Here is a 13865-nt window from a genome sequence, read left to right as displayed (position 1 = left end):
CATCGCTGTTCGGGGACCCGAGTCGTCTTCGGCGCTAATTATTTTTAGGGTTTTCACAACGCATCGCGGTGGGGCGCGAAAAAACATCATCAAACTTTCTCGCCAACTAAGCTGCCGCCTTCTCGCAACAGTGACCTGGTGATGTCAGAGCGCCTCGTTCGAGAATATTCTATGGTGTAACTTAAACGCGCGCGACCTGCCTTGTGGAAGCCACCTACGTACTTGGCCTCTACAACATCGCCTATAGGAACCTTCCGATACGTCTTCAACCATTCCTCGCTTTAACGTTGAATCAACGTTTCTGAACGTAATAACAATCGCAACTCACTGATCCTCTGCCTTGCCGCCGTAGCTCGCCTGCCAGCAACCACAACGTTGTAAGGTGCATGTGCTTTATTGATGTCACCGGGCGATATAAGCGACTTATACACAAGCTATTCACACGAAATATTGCGGGGGGGCCGCTGTAGGGGTCATCGAGTCCACAAAACTGACCAGAGCTACGGCGGTTGACAGGGACGGGGTGCATGACATCACTCACCGTCACCAATCACTGTGACGTCGCAAGAGCATGTCGTGGTGCCGTGCTCATTGGTTGCGGTGCATGTGTACTTTCCTTGGTCGTCGGGAAAGCTCTCGGTAATTGATAGCCGGCAGGTGTCGCCTGAGAGGAAAAATTCAAAATAATTTAAACAGCAAGACACGTCATCACTGTATCCTAGCAACCGATCATGAACGCGTCGATCAAATTTCAACTAAATAATTTCAGGACGGACAGGTCTACCCACCCTCATAAGAAATGACGATTTCTGCTTCTGCTGTAATTTCTTCCTCTTCCAGGTGCCACGTCACTTCCGGTCGGGGATCTCCCATCACGTGACATTCGAGGGTGAATGGCTCTCCATCGTTGACCTGCGCAGAATGATTTGATTAACTTCAGAAGCAGCTTTGTTGTCTCACAGACGATCGCGTCATGTAATTACCAGTCTATTAGTTGTCAATCACGATAGAGAAGTTGATCCTCCACTTTTATCGCTAAGAGACAAATCAATAACGCATCACAATGGTTGAAGATGATACAATGTTAAACGCATCTCTGGCAGACGAAGCTGAATGCACACACAGTAGCTCTTACAGTGAAGCACATGGAACATCATCGTACCTCTAGATCTTTCAATGGTTGGGAAAATTCTGGTTTGCTCCATGATGGAATCTCTTCTTCCGGTTCTTCATCTCCGTTTTGTTGGACTTTCCTCTCCGGAACAACGGAAGATGGTCCACGATGACGCGATCTCTTCGTGGCCACGGTTGTGTGATCAGACTCCTTCTTCCATTTGGCTTTAGGAATATTGGCAAACGTCACACCCTCTTCTTCTTCCCTAGGTAGCTCCGGATCTCCTTCCTTCTTAGGAGAGAGTAAGTTCCGGAAGTCCACTTGTTCGGGACGCTTCAACTGAACGCACAAAACAAGAGAAGTTTATGAAGAGGAAGCAATGACGAATAAGCTTCCAAACCAAAAGGAAAGTTTCTTTTATCAACAGAAGATTCAACTAGGATTCTAAAGACACTGCAGTAATGATGAAAGTCGTCATATCTATGAACCCACTTTGATGTCATCCTCCCTGTAGGCCTTTGTCACCACCTTGGACTTGATAGTTTCCGAGCGAAAGTCCTTTTGTTCCGCGCGCATTGTCTTCAGATCATCTTGTCCTAGCGCCTTTGTCTTCACTTTGGTCTTTAATGCTTCATCCCGGAAGTCCAACTGTTCGGTTCCTTTAGCTCTCAACGTGTCCTGGGTCACAACTTTCGTGTCTGTAATGAATTGCAACAAACAAAGAAGGTGATTTAGCTGATGAGAAGCAAAACCTTTGAGACAGTCTCACGCCATATTCCCAGAGGAGAAAGGTCTACTCATGAGAAAGTGTCAATAATAATAAAGAACACTGACCCAAAAATCTTAAAACATGTGGATAAGTTCACCATCAGAGCAATCTAATATTTTCTCTACAACTTTTAAAGTTTTCTGAAGAGCCTGGCAGCCATGAAAACCACTCAGGGATGCAGAGTTAAGATATTATTGCAGAGGAAGAAGAACCCAGACAGCAAATCGGTCATTTTTTATATTATTAACTTTCTGTCTAGGAAGTGGCGGAACGTTTCCTTCTCTTGAAGCAAACTTAAACAACTTACCAACTTTCCTGACAAGATTTGATCTGAAGTCTTTCTGTTCCGCTTTCTTCAACTTCCTCTCTTCTTCTGTTAGTGCTTTTGTTTTCACTGATGTTGACAAGACTTCCTTGTATGCAATCCCTGTCTCCTCGCTGGAATACAAGAACAATGGATGGATGCCGAGGTCATATTATGACACACAAAGCTTGTCATTGGGTAGAGATGCTGCGAGCACTTCCATGGACGCGGTAGATCGATTATATTGCAAGGCAACGGTGGATCTCAGTGATGTCATAGAGAAAGTTACCTGGCATCCTCTGATCCGCTGGAGGACAAAGCTCTTCTTCCCAGATCTTTGTCGGTGGATGGGCTGCGGAGAACGGACCGGAAGTCAACCTAGAAACCAGAAAAACATTTTGTTAATATAATTAATTCTTTATCACAGGGATTGTCTGAGTGACTCAAAGTAGTGAGTTCGACACCGACCAAGCATTCACTCACCGACTCATCGCTAGGGGCGCCTTTATTAGAGTTTGTCTTTGTCAGAGGAGGGTTTTTACGAAGCACATCCCGAAAGTCCTTCTTCCCTTCTTGTTTCTTTGCGTCGCTCACGATCAACGATACAGTGCACGTGACGTCACCAAGCAGGTTCCTGCGTGTACCATAATTACGTCATACCACCAACAAATGGCCTCATATGCATCCAACTGGCGCGAAGCATGATGTGGTTAAGCAACCAAGTATGTAACTTCAACCAGACAATAAATAATTGTCCTACAAAAGTCGTTAGCCTGCAGGGGGTTCGAACCTGCAACACACGGAGTATCTCCCTGCATCTTGTGGAGCGACTTGTGGGATCTCCAAAGAGTATGTGTAGTTGTTTGAAGCATCCCCTTTCGTGATGTGGACCCGGGTCAGGTCTTGGATGGGCTGATTACTGGAAGAAACAAACAATATTAGAAAGGCATCAATCCTCTTCAACAAGACGTGACAGAAAGGTGCAGATCTATATATTCTACTCTCTTTGTCACCTGGGGAACAGTGTTACCAAACGACCCTAAAGAACGTGGCAAAGCATGCGACGCGTCAAAGGTGTTCTTCATCGTTGTTATTATGCTTGAGGCTTATAACTACTGTATGAGGTCCATGCGGATCGAAGATATGAACATGATGGAAACAAGAAATGAGAATGCTCTGAATGATGTGTAAAAAATCTTGAAGAGTAAAATTAGAAATGAAAGTATTCAGGAGATGACAGAAGTAGAAAGAATCAGTGAGTTTATTAGAAACCAACGTTGGCGATGGTATGGGCACGTGGAACGTATGTCTGATAAGGCTCCAATAATGGCAAAAAAAACATTTCCGTCCAGGGAAAGAAAATCGGGAGACTAAAAAAGAGGTGGATAGAGTTGGTGAGAGGAGACATCAGTGCATGCAACCTGGATAGAATCAACCCCAACAACAGATGGTTGCAAAATGGCTGCAAAAATTGGCGGACCCTTGCTAACGGGAACAACCGCCAGGACTCATCTACCAAAGAAGAAACAAATGGATGAACAAGAGGTCGGTACAAAATTGTCTGTTCGGCAACTGACTATGGAAGGGACGGGGGTCTTTCTGTCAAGAATAAAAAGCTTGCCCCATTCTTCATCTTATGAGCAAGTCATTGAGTATTTGTGATAGGTGATGCTTCCTATGACAACTTACCAGAACATCCACTCTACCGTGGGAGGAGGATCACCATCCACCCTGCAGGAAAATACAGCTCTTCCTCCTGCGTTCATGTTGATCGGTTTCGGCTTCATCAGAAAAGTAGGGGCGTCCCCTTCGATTTCTAGAAAATAAACAATTGAACCCTGGGCAGTCGCCATGGATTGTTACACCATGGGTCTCGGGGAACACTGGTCTTGATCACACATCAAACTAACAAGTGGGTCCACGTCCCACCTCATGGGCAACAACCTCGACTGGTTGGCTAAAACTTGTTAGAAATCCTGCTGCCTTGCAGGAAATACTTTTTAAGTAAAGGCTAGGCCTACCGCCAATAACTGTGGTTAGCGTCAGGAAGGGCATCCGGCTGGAAAATCTATGCTCCAAAATATTATTTAAATGCAGCAATCGGCCACCCCCACTAGTGGGGAACAAACCGACGATGTATTATGATGATGATGATGAAACAAACAAACGCGTCAGAAAGAAAAGTGGATGGGATGTCGTGTCCAACTGATGAGATTTATGGAGTATTTATCCCCTGTTGGTGCATCTTTGGAAACATTGACACAGGCCTGGACACCAAGGCTGGCAGAGTGAAGCTTGCACATGTAATGCAAATCATTTACCAAGTTTAGAAAAATAGAGATTTATCTTTGAAATCTTGGCTGAACATTGCGCACACGCCGATAGTTAGAGCACGTGATGATGACATTGCGTCATACACGAAAGCCGATGACGCGATCATGGATTCACTTTCCTCACCTTCCACCGAGAGTATGCAGCTTGACTTCGCTTCTCCTCCATCGTTCTTCACTAAGCACGAGTATGTCCCTCCGTCTTCTGGGAAAACCTCAGTGAAGAAGAGAGTTCTCACGTCTCCTTCCGATTCTAACCGGAAGTCGTCGCTGGCTTCGATCTCATCGTCCTCAAGGAACCATCTAGCAGTGGGATTTCCTGTGTGCAATAATTTCAATGCTGATCAACAAGAGATGCTGTTGAGTTGACTATTAGTATCCTCTACGCGACGCAAACGATTCTGTGAAGCCCTCGTAAATTTTATGAGCATTGTTGATAAGAAACTTTGAAAGATTAACAGCGAACACTTTTGTTCCTTGTGAGCGAACACAGATGGCGTACCTGAGACGCGGCAGGAGAGCGAGAAGTCCGTGCTTCCATCCTGGACTGTGCAATCTTTCAGTTCCTCCATAAACTTCGGAGGAGATGATGATGATGATGTTGTCACCACGTCAATTGAAGCTGAACATGAACAAATAATGAACGTGAGAAGTTCTGTAATCCAACCTCACATAAAGCTGAGTGAGGTTGTCGCGGCACACTGTGCCGGGAAAGGTACCAGCCACCGCGCCACACCGCTATTGCAACATTGTGATTGTGTCACAAACGCACTAGTTCGATATTTGTATGTGACGTTATCAAGGGATGAGCGGGTGAGATGACTCACCTTTGGCTAGTTCCTGCTTGCGTTGGAGGGATGACGATTTCTTCTTCGGGACCTTCGGGGGAGCTGCAGGAAGTAGGGAACATGTCAAAGAATATGTTGAGTTTGTTGCAATATTTTATTAGCAACCACGTGAAAACGATATTACACAATTGACTAAAATAGCTTCAAATTATTAATTTGATTCAATGTGAGTGTTCTGAGTATCCCTTCACATAAACAAGCATCCGCACCATCGATGGAAACTTTGCATGAACACATGACTCGTTTGTGGATGTTCTCAGCGATGCAAGTGTAGACCCCTTCGTCCTCGGGGAGGGCTTCTGTCAGCAATAACTCAGCGTTTCCGTCGTCCAAATATTTAATTTCCGCATCAACGATTTCTTCACCGTCCAGCAACCAGGTGATCTGTGTGGGAAGTTGTTTAGTTGAGGATGAGGAATATTCAAGACCAGCATCCCGAGAGACAAGTTGGTTATAGCATCACTTTGTATCTCTTGAACGAATGTAAAAAAATAAAATAAAAACATAAATTCTTTGATTGCTTTCTCCTCCTAGTCCGGCATAGGAGGATGCGTTGGGAAGAAGATGTCATCCTCACCTTGGGACGAGGGTTTCCCGTGACCTGGCATCGAAGTACGATGTCCTGTGCCTCCTTGACAGTCTTATCCTCCAGGAGCACCGGGAAAGATGGCTCCTTTTTCATGGTGAGCGGCTCGATCTTTTGGGCAGCTGGAAGAAACAAAGATGCTTAGATGTTCTGGCAGCGTTTCCCATCCTTCGGATAACTTTTCACAACGTCATTTCGAGAAATATCATCTTGTACTGTGATGAAATTATCGATGCTTACGTCATAGGTTGCGCGACTGCAAGTTCTCGATGGATTCAGATGACCGATAATTACAAGCTAGCTTCGCGGTCGCCAAACGGACGTCACATTGTTCAACGTCATAATTATAAGCCTGGTGGACAATCTAAATTAGTTGTGAGCTCCATCGAGTCACCTTTAACTTACCGTTGACAGTGACTTGGCACGATGTGTCTGCCTTCCCGGCACAGTTGAAAGCCACACATCGGTACCGACCAGAATCTTCTGGCATCGCGTCCTCCAAGACCATGGTCGCGACGCCATCTTTAAATCGCGCGTCGCCGTCTTCTGATTCCATCTTCTGCCCATCTACCTCCCACGTCACTTCTGGTACAGGCACGCCGCTGATGTGGCACTCGAGACTGAACACAATCACCCCATTAGACACATTGTTGTGTCATAATCACTAAAACATAAAGTAAAACTCACTGAAGATCCTGTCCATCTCCCAAGGCGATGTCTTGAAGCTTCTTGCTAAAAGTCGGCGCCTGATTGGTCGATTGTTCTGTGGTGTCGTCTTTAGACAAATACGTAACAATGCAAACCGACTCGGCCTCTCCTGATAGATTCCGTGCGACACAAACATATTTCCCCGCCTCTCTTGGCCCAGCCTTCCTGATTCTCACAGCTGCCACTCCTGTAAAGGAACAAACTCATCATACCTTCAAGTGAATGACATCAACATAAAAGGCGGATGGCGTCCGCAATCAATCACTAGCCAACTACAATTTCAAATATGATCTCATGAAATGTGTTCCCGTCTGACAAGCAGGGTGGTGATGACGTTGCAATTACGCAGCAATGACGTACCATCCTCGTATGACGTTTCAGTGCTGAGCACGCTGAGCGACCTCCCATCTCGCGTCCAGGACACGCGCGGTTGAGGATGTCCAGCGACCTTGCATTGGAAGAAAGCTTCATTCCCGTCCACGATTTCCAGGGATGGGGGGAGGAGAGTTTCGAAAGAGGGGGCGACCCGTTTCGCTGCAAACGACAACACATCAGCCACAAAGAATCAAAGAAGCTCAGATCTAACCAACCTCCGATCAGAGCACTCACATCTGACGTACACTCGCGCCTCGTGCGTCGCCTTTCCTGCGTAGTTCGATAGTGCGCATCTAATATGGCCACCATGGTTTGACGTCACTGGATGAATGGATATCTGTGCCTTTCCGTCCTGTGCGATAAAAAAACACGTCACAACGGAATCATTATGACGCGTCAAACAATGTTGCAATCACGAAGTGGCGAAAGATGTTTCCACGGTTGCTTTCCATTGGCCAACATCTATGCGGCACTCACGAAGCGCCCTGACCTGAAACGTCGATTTTCCATTTTCCACTTTTTTGTCGTTCACAGTCCACGTCACTTCCGGCTCGGGATACCCGAGGACGTCACATTCCAACGTCAGTTCCTCTCCCTCTTGTATTCGAATATATTCATCAAATGTGGATCCGAACTTGGGGGCGGATGGAGGAGGAGATTTCTTGTCCGGCTTTGCAGCTGAAGAGAAAATTAAGATGAAGACAACACGTTACAACTCTTGATGGCTCGGTCGATAATATTTAAGTTTGTTAACAAAGCGTCAAAGCCAACCGACCATACACACTCCGAGAATAAATTTCCATTTTAACTTCAGAACCACGCTTCAGAGGAAGCTCTCAATCCGAGGAACGATATTTGCTTTTATCAATCTCACTTTTTGAGCACTCCAAATGACATAAACCAACATTCAATGAATGCAACCACTGTAGTAGCTTTACCTTTGACATTGACTTGACACTTGGTGGTGGCTCTCCCCTCGCTGTTGACAGCCAGGCAAGTGTACCCCCCAGTGTCGTCACTGGTGGCATGCTCCAAAGTGAGGGCCGCCACCCCATCATGGTAGGATATCTCCAAACCGTCTTCCGGCTCCACAACCTAAACGTCATTGTTGGGTCATCACCTGCGTCAACGATCCTCTTTTGAGAAGAAATCCTTTAAGCAACAACGTCATTACCTCGTCATTGAACATCCACTCCACTGAAGGTTCTGGAATCCCAGTCACCATGCAACGCAAGCATACGTCATCCCCATCGATCGATGTGACGTCAGAGAGTGGCGCGGTGAACTCAGGGGGGATTTCCCTTCGTTTCTCTGGAACATAAATATCGTGGAAGGAATGATCCAGTGGCATCGAGTCCACGACAATGACTTGTCGCATAGAGCATTATTGTTTGCCTCATTGTTAGCCTACTTTAAGTTTTCGTCGGACAATCATAAAGGTTCCAATTGACTGACCTTTAACCCTGACGCGACAAGCCACGGAGTCTTCTCCAACGTTATTCAACGCGTTGCACATGTACTGGCCGCTGCTTGATGGCGCCACCTTGTGGAGGACCAACCTGCACGAGAATCAAATTGATGAAATATAAACAGAAGCAATCTCGTCAAGTGGAAGTGAAAACTTGGGTAAGATGAAGCAAGTCCTCCAGCTCACCTGGCCAGATTGTTGTGAAATGAAATGTCTCCTCTCGTTATCTCCTCCCCATCCAAGGACCACACTATCTCAGGGGTGGGCACCCCCTCCACCTCAGCTTCGAGAGTAAGTGTTTCACCCTCCGATGCTCTGACGTCAGCAGGAACGCGAATAAAACGTGGGCGAACCTCAACCCGTTTCGCTGGAAACAACAAAGTGCCATCGTTGTTCACTAAAGATTAGGCTACCACCTAAAAGTTGGAATACTGCAAACATACATTGTAAAAGCAATTGCGAAAAGAAGTGTTTGCAAATTAGTCCAAGTCATTGACCAACAAGTCTACGTCATCACATCGAGTGGTGACGTCATGAGCCTCACCTTTGACGGTGACCCGGCTGCTGCACTGCACGACTCCGGCGTCATTACGCGCCTTGCAAATGTACTCTCCCGCGTGCTGGGGGTGCACATCCCGCAAACGGAGTCTGGCCACTCCGTTCCTGAACGAGGTGAAGACTTCATCTTCGTCGATACCAACCTCCAACCCGTTCCGGAGCCATGCAAGTTTGGGATCAGGATCTCCGGATACTTCACACTGCAGGAGAAGTTCTTCACCTGAAGAAAGCGTGAACGAATTATTAACATCATAAAGACGAGGGATATGCCGACGACCTGTTGCTCATTATGGCACAAAACAAAGTCGAGTACAATAAACTATCAAACAAACATTTCGTCAGATACAACAATTGATCTTCATCAAGGTCCTACCTTCAAGGACTTGAGTGCTGGAGAGTCTTCGTAGGAATGTTGGAGCGACGACGTTGGGTCGTCTCCGACCAGACCGACCGCTCGGCCGGTAATCGTCAGCATCGGCTTCGTGGCGATCGCGCAACGTGTTCGATCGCGACGTTGACGTTCGCGAATATGACGACAACGATGACGTAGGCGATTCTTTGACGTCCGTTTTGCGATGGGAGGATGCAGTGAAGTCGGATGAAGGTTTGCGATCGTCGTCTGACGTCACACTGCTGGTCGCGCTACCGGATTTGTTGTTGACGATGCTGTCGTCCAAGCGCGAAATGTTGTTATTGCCGTTTGTGTTCGCGTGCTGTGAGGTGATCTTCGAGGAGGCACGAGATGTGTACTCTGTAGTCCCTGCAATGTAGTTGGTGTGCAGGCGATTAAATAAAATAGCATCTAATTTGGTTAATTGCACGTGCGGTCAATGCACTGTTACATCATGATGTTGCTTATGCTTCATTATGTCGTCTAACATGCGTCGTCATAGAAGCACCTGTGACTGTGACTTCAATCGCGGCGGTTTGCTTCCCGAGCGAGTTGCGGGCGGTAACCGCGTATTTTCCCGCGTCCTCAGGTCCGCACTGATCGATCTCCAGGAAGTAATCGTTGCCGTCTATCCTGGTCCGGATGTGTCCGTCTGTCTTGTCCTCATCCACAAGCTCTCCTCCCTTCTCCCACGTGACAGTGGGCTTGGGGTGGCCCAGCAGGGTGCACTTCAAGCACAAACTGGGGAGGAAGAATTAATGTCGGAATCTTATGCAAACCAGTATGAAAACACAAGTAGAATTCTATGTCCATACATGGTTCAAATAGCAAAGAAAGAAAGACAAGTGCGTAATGTCATTGTTACTTGTACAAATTTCTTTTGTGGCTAAAGAGAGAAAAATGTGCGCAGACAAAACAAAAGGTTTAATTTCAGAAAATAATAAACAGCTTTTACATTTTACGACATTTGAAACTTTGATAACAACTAGATTTGCAGAATCAATAAACGCAACCACGAACTACTGCGCTGTCCAGATCTGGAACAAGCATGACATTCGAAGAAGGGCGCGATGCAACAGATTTTCAGTGGGACGCAAAGACAAACTTACAAAACAATGAGAGGCAGATGTTGAAGAAAAGAATTACCGAGAAGAAGTTCTGAACTTTCCCAAGGATACAAACATCCCAGGACAGCAGAAGGAAGAAAAAGACAAGTCTGAAGAAGCAAAACAAAAATAAAAGAAGATCATTCGATGATTAAACTTTCTCGCTTTCAATGCAAGGTGGGGACGTTTAAAAAAACAAGTTGAAATTAGAAACTTACTTTTCTCCTGCTGCTACCGTCTGTGACTTTGGCCTCAAGATAAACCCAGGTCCTCTTCTTCTTGGAGGAGCTCCTCCTCTTCCAGGAGTTGATTTACCTCCAGATCCCCAAGGCGATGAGTTTCCAGTAACCGGCCTTGACGAGGCCGCCCTTCCCATTTTGGGGGACAATGATGGGGAACTAAGGGCCGAAGCATTGGGGCTGCTATGTGAGGAACTACCGTATCCACGGGACGACATGTCTGCAACATATCAGCAAAAAACTAAAACCCGGTTGGAAGCAGATGTACTGCAGGTCGTTCAAGACATGAGCTTTCTTACTATGCCAAACTATCATTCCTTATAACAATTTTCTTGTTGCACTACGCCAGCTCGCGTGTCGTTTTTTCACTGATTTAATGTCTGCAGACGTTGAATCAATATAAAAAGGCTGGTTTGCTGTATGAGGTATGCGCAACCTGTTATTTTATTCTACGCTGAAGTTGTATCGAAGGCAAGTTGCCAACGACGTCACGTGGGAAAGCAACTTCCGGAAGTACTTGGTAGAAATCTTCTCACAATGTTTCATTTCCGATATCACAAAATAACGAGGTTGCTAATGGCAACATGACGTACCTTGCACGTGTAATTGTCCAGACCGGGACTCGGATCCGACGTGGTTGGATGCGTTTAGTGTGTACACTCCGCTATCTGTGTTCTCTACTCGTGATATGATTAGACTGTGTGTTCCATATACTTCCATAATACGCACACGACTTGAAGCTGTCACAATCTTGCCATCCTGAAACACGATTGTAATACTTGTTACGTCATACAACCGTCACGCAAACCGCGTCACAATGAGGTCACGTAAGAGACATCAACGAAGCTTCAAATTGGTGAGTTGTGTCATTTAATTGTAGGTTCGCCACAACTCGGGCGATTAAGGAGAAAATAAAAATCAGAAAAACACCAGAACTTTTATAGTTTGGCGACTGCATACCTAAATAAATGTAGAAAACAAAGTCAATGCACTCAGTCGCACAACTACCGAGTTAGCTAAACATGTTATTTTGATTCAACGATTGGTGTCGAAAGCCAGGTAGATGTTTAGGTCGGGGCGAAGGATGTCAAGCGGCAGCATTGTATGCAGACGTGGAACGAATTAGAACATTGCAAGTTCTCAATGAAATGCTAAATACGTGAATGCTGCTGCTTTGGTTTCTGCCACCTCCTAAATTTATACAAAGCAGCTTGGTGTTCCTCCTATTTTGTTATAAGTTTTGCTCAGCTAAACATTATTGCTTCCATTACTTTGGCATGCCATAAAGTGTCTTTGCCGAGACACAGCCGCGTGGAGCGGTGCCGAACCGACGTTCTTTCGAACGTCGCGAAAGTGGTCTCAATCTCACCATTAGGACACGCAGTCTACTCACCAAGTTATTGCGTCATGTGTAAAAGTTTAAATTGATAAATTACTTTTAAAAAGGAAGCATGACAAAAGGCTTCGATTCTAGTAGTCCGGCAGATGAGATTTTTTAGTTAGAGCATTAGAAATTAGATCATGGTGTATGCAATAGCATCCCTTCAATGAAATTAAACTGTTAAAAGTTTAAAATTTTGAAAATATGTCCAAGTTGCAACTTCGACCTTTCAATTCGTAAAATTTCAAAAATCCTGGCAATTCAAAGTGGTTGTAACTTGTAAGTACTAAGTACGATGCAATATACATTGTTCCAACTCGCCCCACCTTATACGTTTTTCTGCAAAATAAAGTAACGGAGGAAGTTCAATTTAACACATTCCCTGCCAAAGAGGTCATCTTGACCCTTCGGCTTCTATCCCTTGCACCTCTGACTATAGTCACCGTACGGTGCACAAGCGGCAAGTAACACGCGCAGCAAACACAACACATTGGTGGGTTGATCATACGCCTTGATGACGTTGGGATCCCACAATTGAGAAAGCTTCTGTGTTTCGTCACAAAGTATGAGCAAACACCGACTAAGTGGCAAGTCACGCTTGGCTGATCACACCAGGATAAGTCCATAGACATCTTTAAGTTTTGCGAGCGCAAAAAGGCGACTTCGCGCAGTAAAACTCGTAAAACAAGATTCAGTCTGTTTACCTTGAACAAGAAGGGCAAGATTTGTAAACAACACTAAACAGATCCTGTGTATACAAAAACAAAGATTGTTGCGGCAAAACTTCGCACAGTCACTTTGCAAGACAATCCGACTAAGACAAAATTAAATACCGTACGTCTATATCGTCCCTCCGCTTATTTGTGACTATCCTTTCTCAACAATGTTTTGTGTCTAAGACTTCCTGCCTTGAAACAACGTGAAAGTGACATCATCGAGCGCTTTATGATGTCACAAACCTAGCTAATTGTGCAGGTGACGCCACAAACGTTTGTGTGAAATTATGTTGTTGCTTTAACTCGTTAAAAAATGAAATATATTTTTAAATAATCGCGCAAACAATGAAAAAAACAAGACAGGTTTCGACTAGCAGATTTCCTGTTTATTCACTTGTTTAAATATTCTAATTTACTGTCACTCTCAACAACTTGTCGAAGTCTACAATGCTGCGAAACTTTCCCGGTCCAATAAACCGTTTTTATCACTCAGCTGTAACTTTATAAGTTTTTTAAGCAACGACTTCAACTCAGGCTGGAATAGGATGGCCTAGTTTAAAAGACAAGCAATTCACACCCAACTACTAAGTGCTCGTCTCGATGACGTCTGAAACGATTCGCCGAGGTCGATATTTGGGCGACGCAACATTCCATCACGACTTAAGTAAACTTAAGCTGGAGATTTTCGTTTTTCTTAACAATTCTCTCAATAACACAAATAGCTTCTTATGTTTGTAACGCTGTAGAACTCAAACAATCCATAATGAAATAAGTTGACATTTCGACGACACCAGAAACTTGATGCTAGCGAAACCCTCGTCATGTTTATCTCAAATCCGATCAAAAGATTGAAAATCAATGGCATCGCAGATGATAATATCTCTCTCACTCGCAGATGACAATATCTCTCTCACTCGCAGATGACAATATCTCTCTCACAACTTATTCTCAACTCTGTTGCACCAAACATTT

General features: G+C 45.1%; 1 protein-coding gene across 1 annotated transcript in view; it reads right to left on the bottom strand.

Moving 5' to 3' along the window:
• LOC145774795 (myosin light chain kinase, smooth muscle-like) overlaps positions 1 to 13865 on the bottom strand; it is a 37238-nt gene that overhangs the window by 8807 nt on the left and 14566 nt on the right. The window contains 28 exon segments of the mRNA XM_082586106.1: positions 521 to 664; positions 789 to 912; positions 1163 to 1453; positions 1607 to 1803; positions 2191 to 2321; positions 2477 to 2565; positions 2671 to 2821; positions 2978 to 3106; positions 3877 to 4003; positions 4645 to 4832; positions 5010 to 5139; positions 5345 to 5407; positions 5575 to 5749; positions 5943 to 6062; positions 6346 to 6571; positions 6639 to 6846; positions 7020 to 7193; positions 7269 to 7386; positions 7525 to 7712; positions 7973 to 8129; positions 8209 to 8345; positions 8490 to 8593; positions 8689 to 8869; positions 9047 to 9280; positions 9434 to 9820; positions 9960 to 10192; positions 10776 to 11016; positions 11390 to 11555. Coding sequence (XP_082442232.1) covers positions 521 to 664; positions 789 to 912; positions 1163 to 1453; positions 1607 to 1803; positions 2191 to 2321; positions 2477 to 2565; positions 2671 to 2821; positions 2978 to 3106; positions 3877 to 4003; positions 4645 to 4832; positions 5010 to 5139; positions 5345 to 5407; positions 5575 to 5749; positions 5943 to 6062; positions 6346 to 6571; positions 6639 to 6846; positions 7020 to 7193; positions 7269 to 7386; positions 7525 to 7712; positions 7973 to 8129; positions 8209 to 8345; positions 8490 to 8593; positions 8689 to 8869; positions 9047 to 9280; positions 9434 to 9820; positions 9960 to 10192; positions 10776 to 11016; positions 11390 to 11555 — 4813 coding nt within the window.

Source organism: Aplidium turbinatum, chromosome 7, assembly GCF_918807975.1.
Source record: "Aplidium turbinatum chromosome 7, kaAplTurb1.1, whole genome shotgun sequence".
Taxonomy (NCBI): Eukaryota; Metazoa; Chordata; class Ascidiacea; order Aplousobranchia; family Polyclinidae; genus Aplidium; species Aplidium turbinatum.
This window is presented reverse-complemented; position numbering and strand designations above follow the sequence as displayed.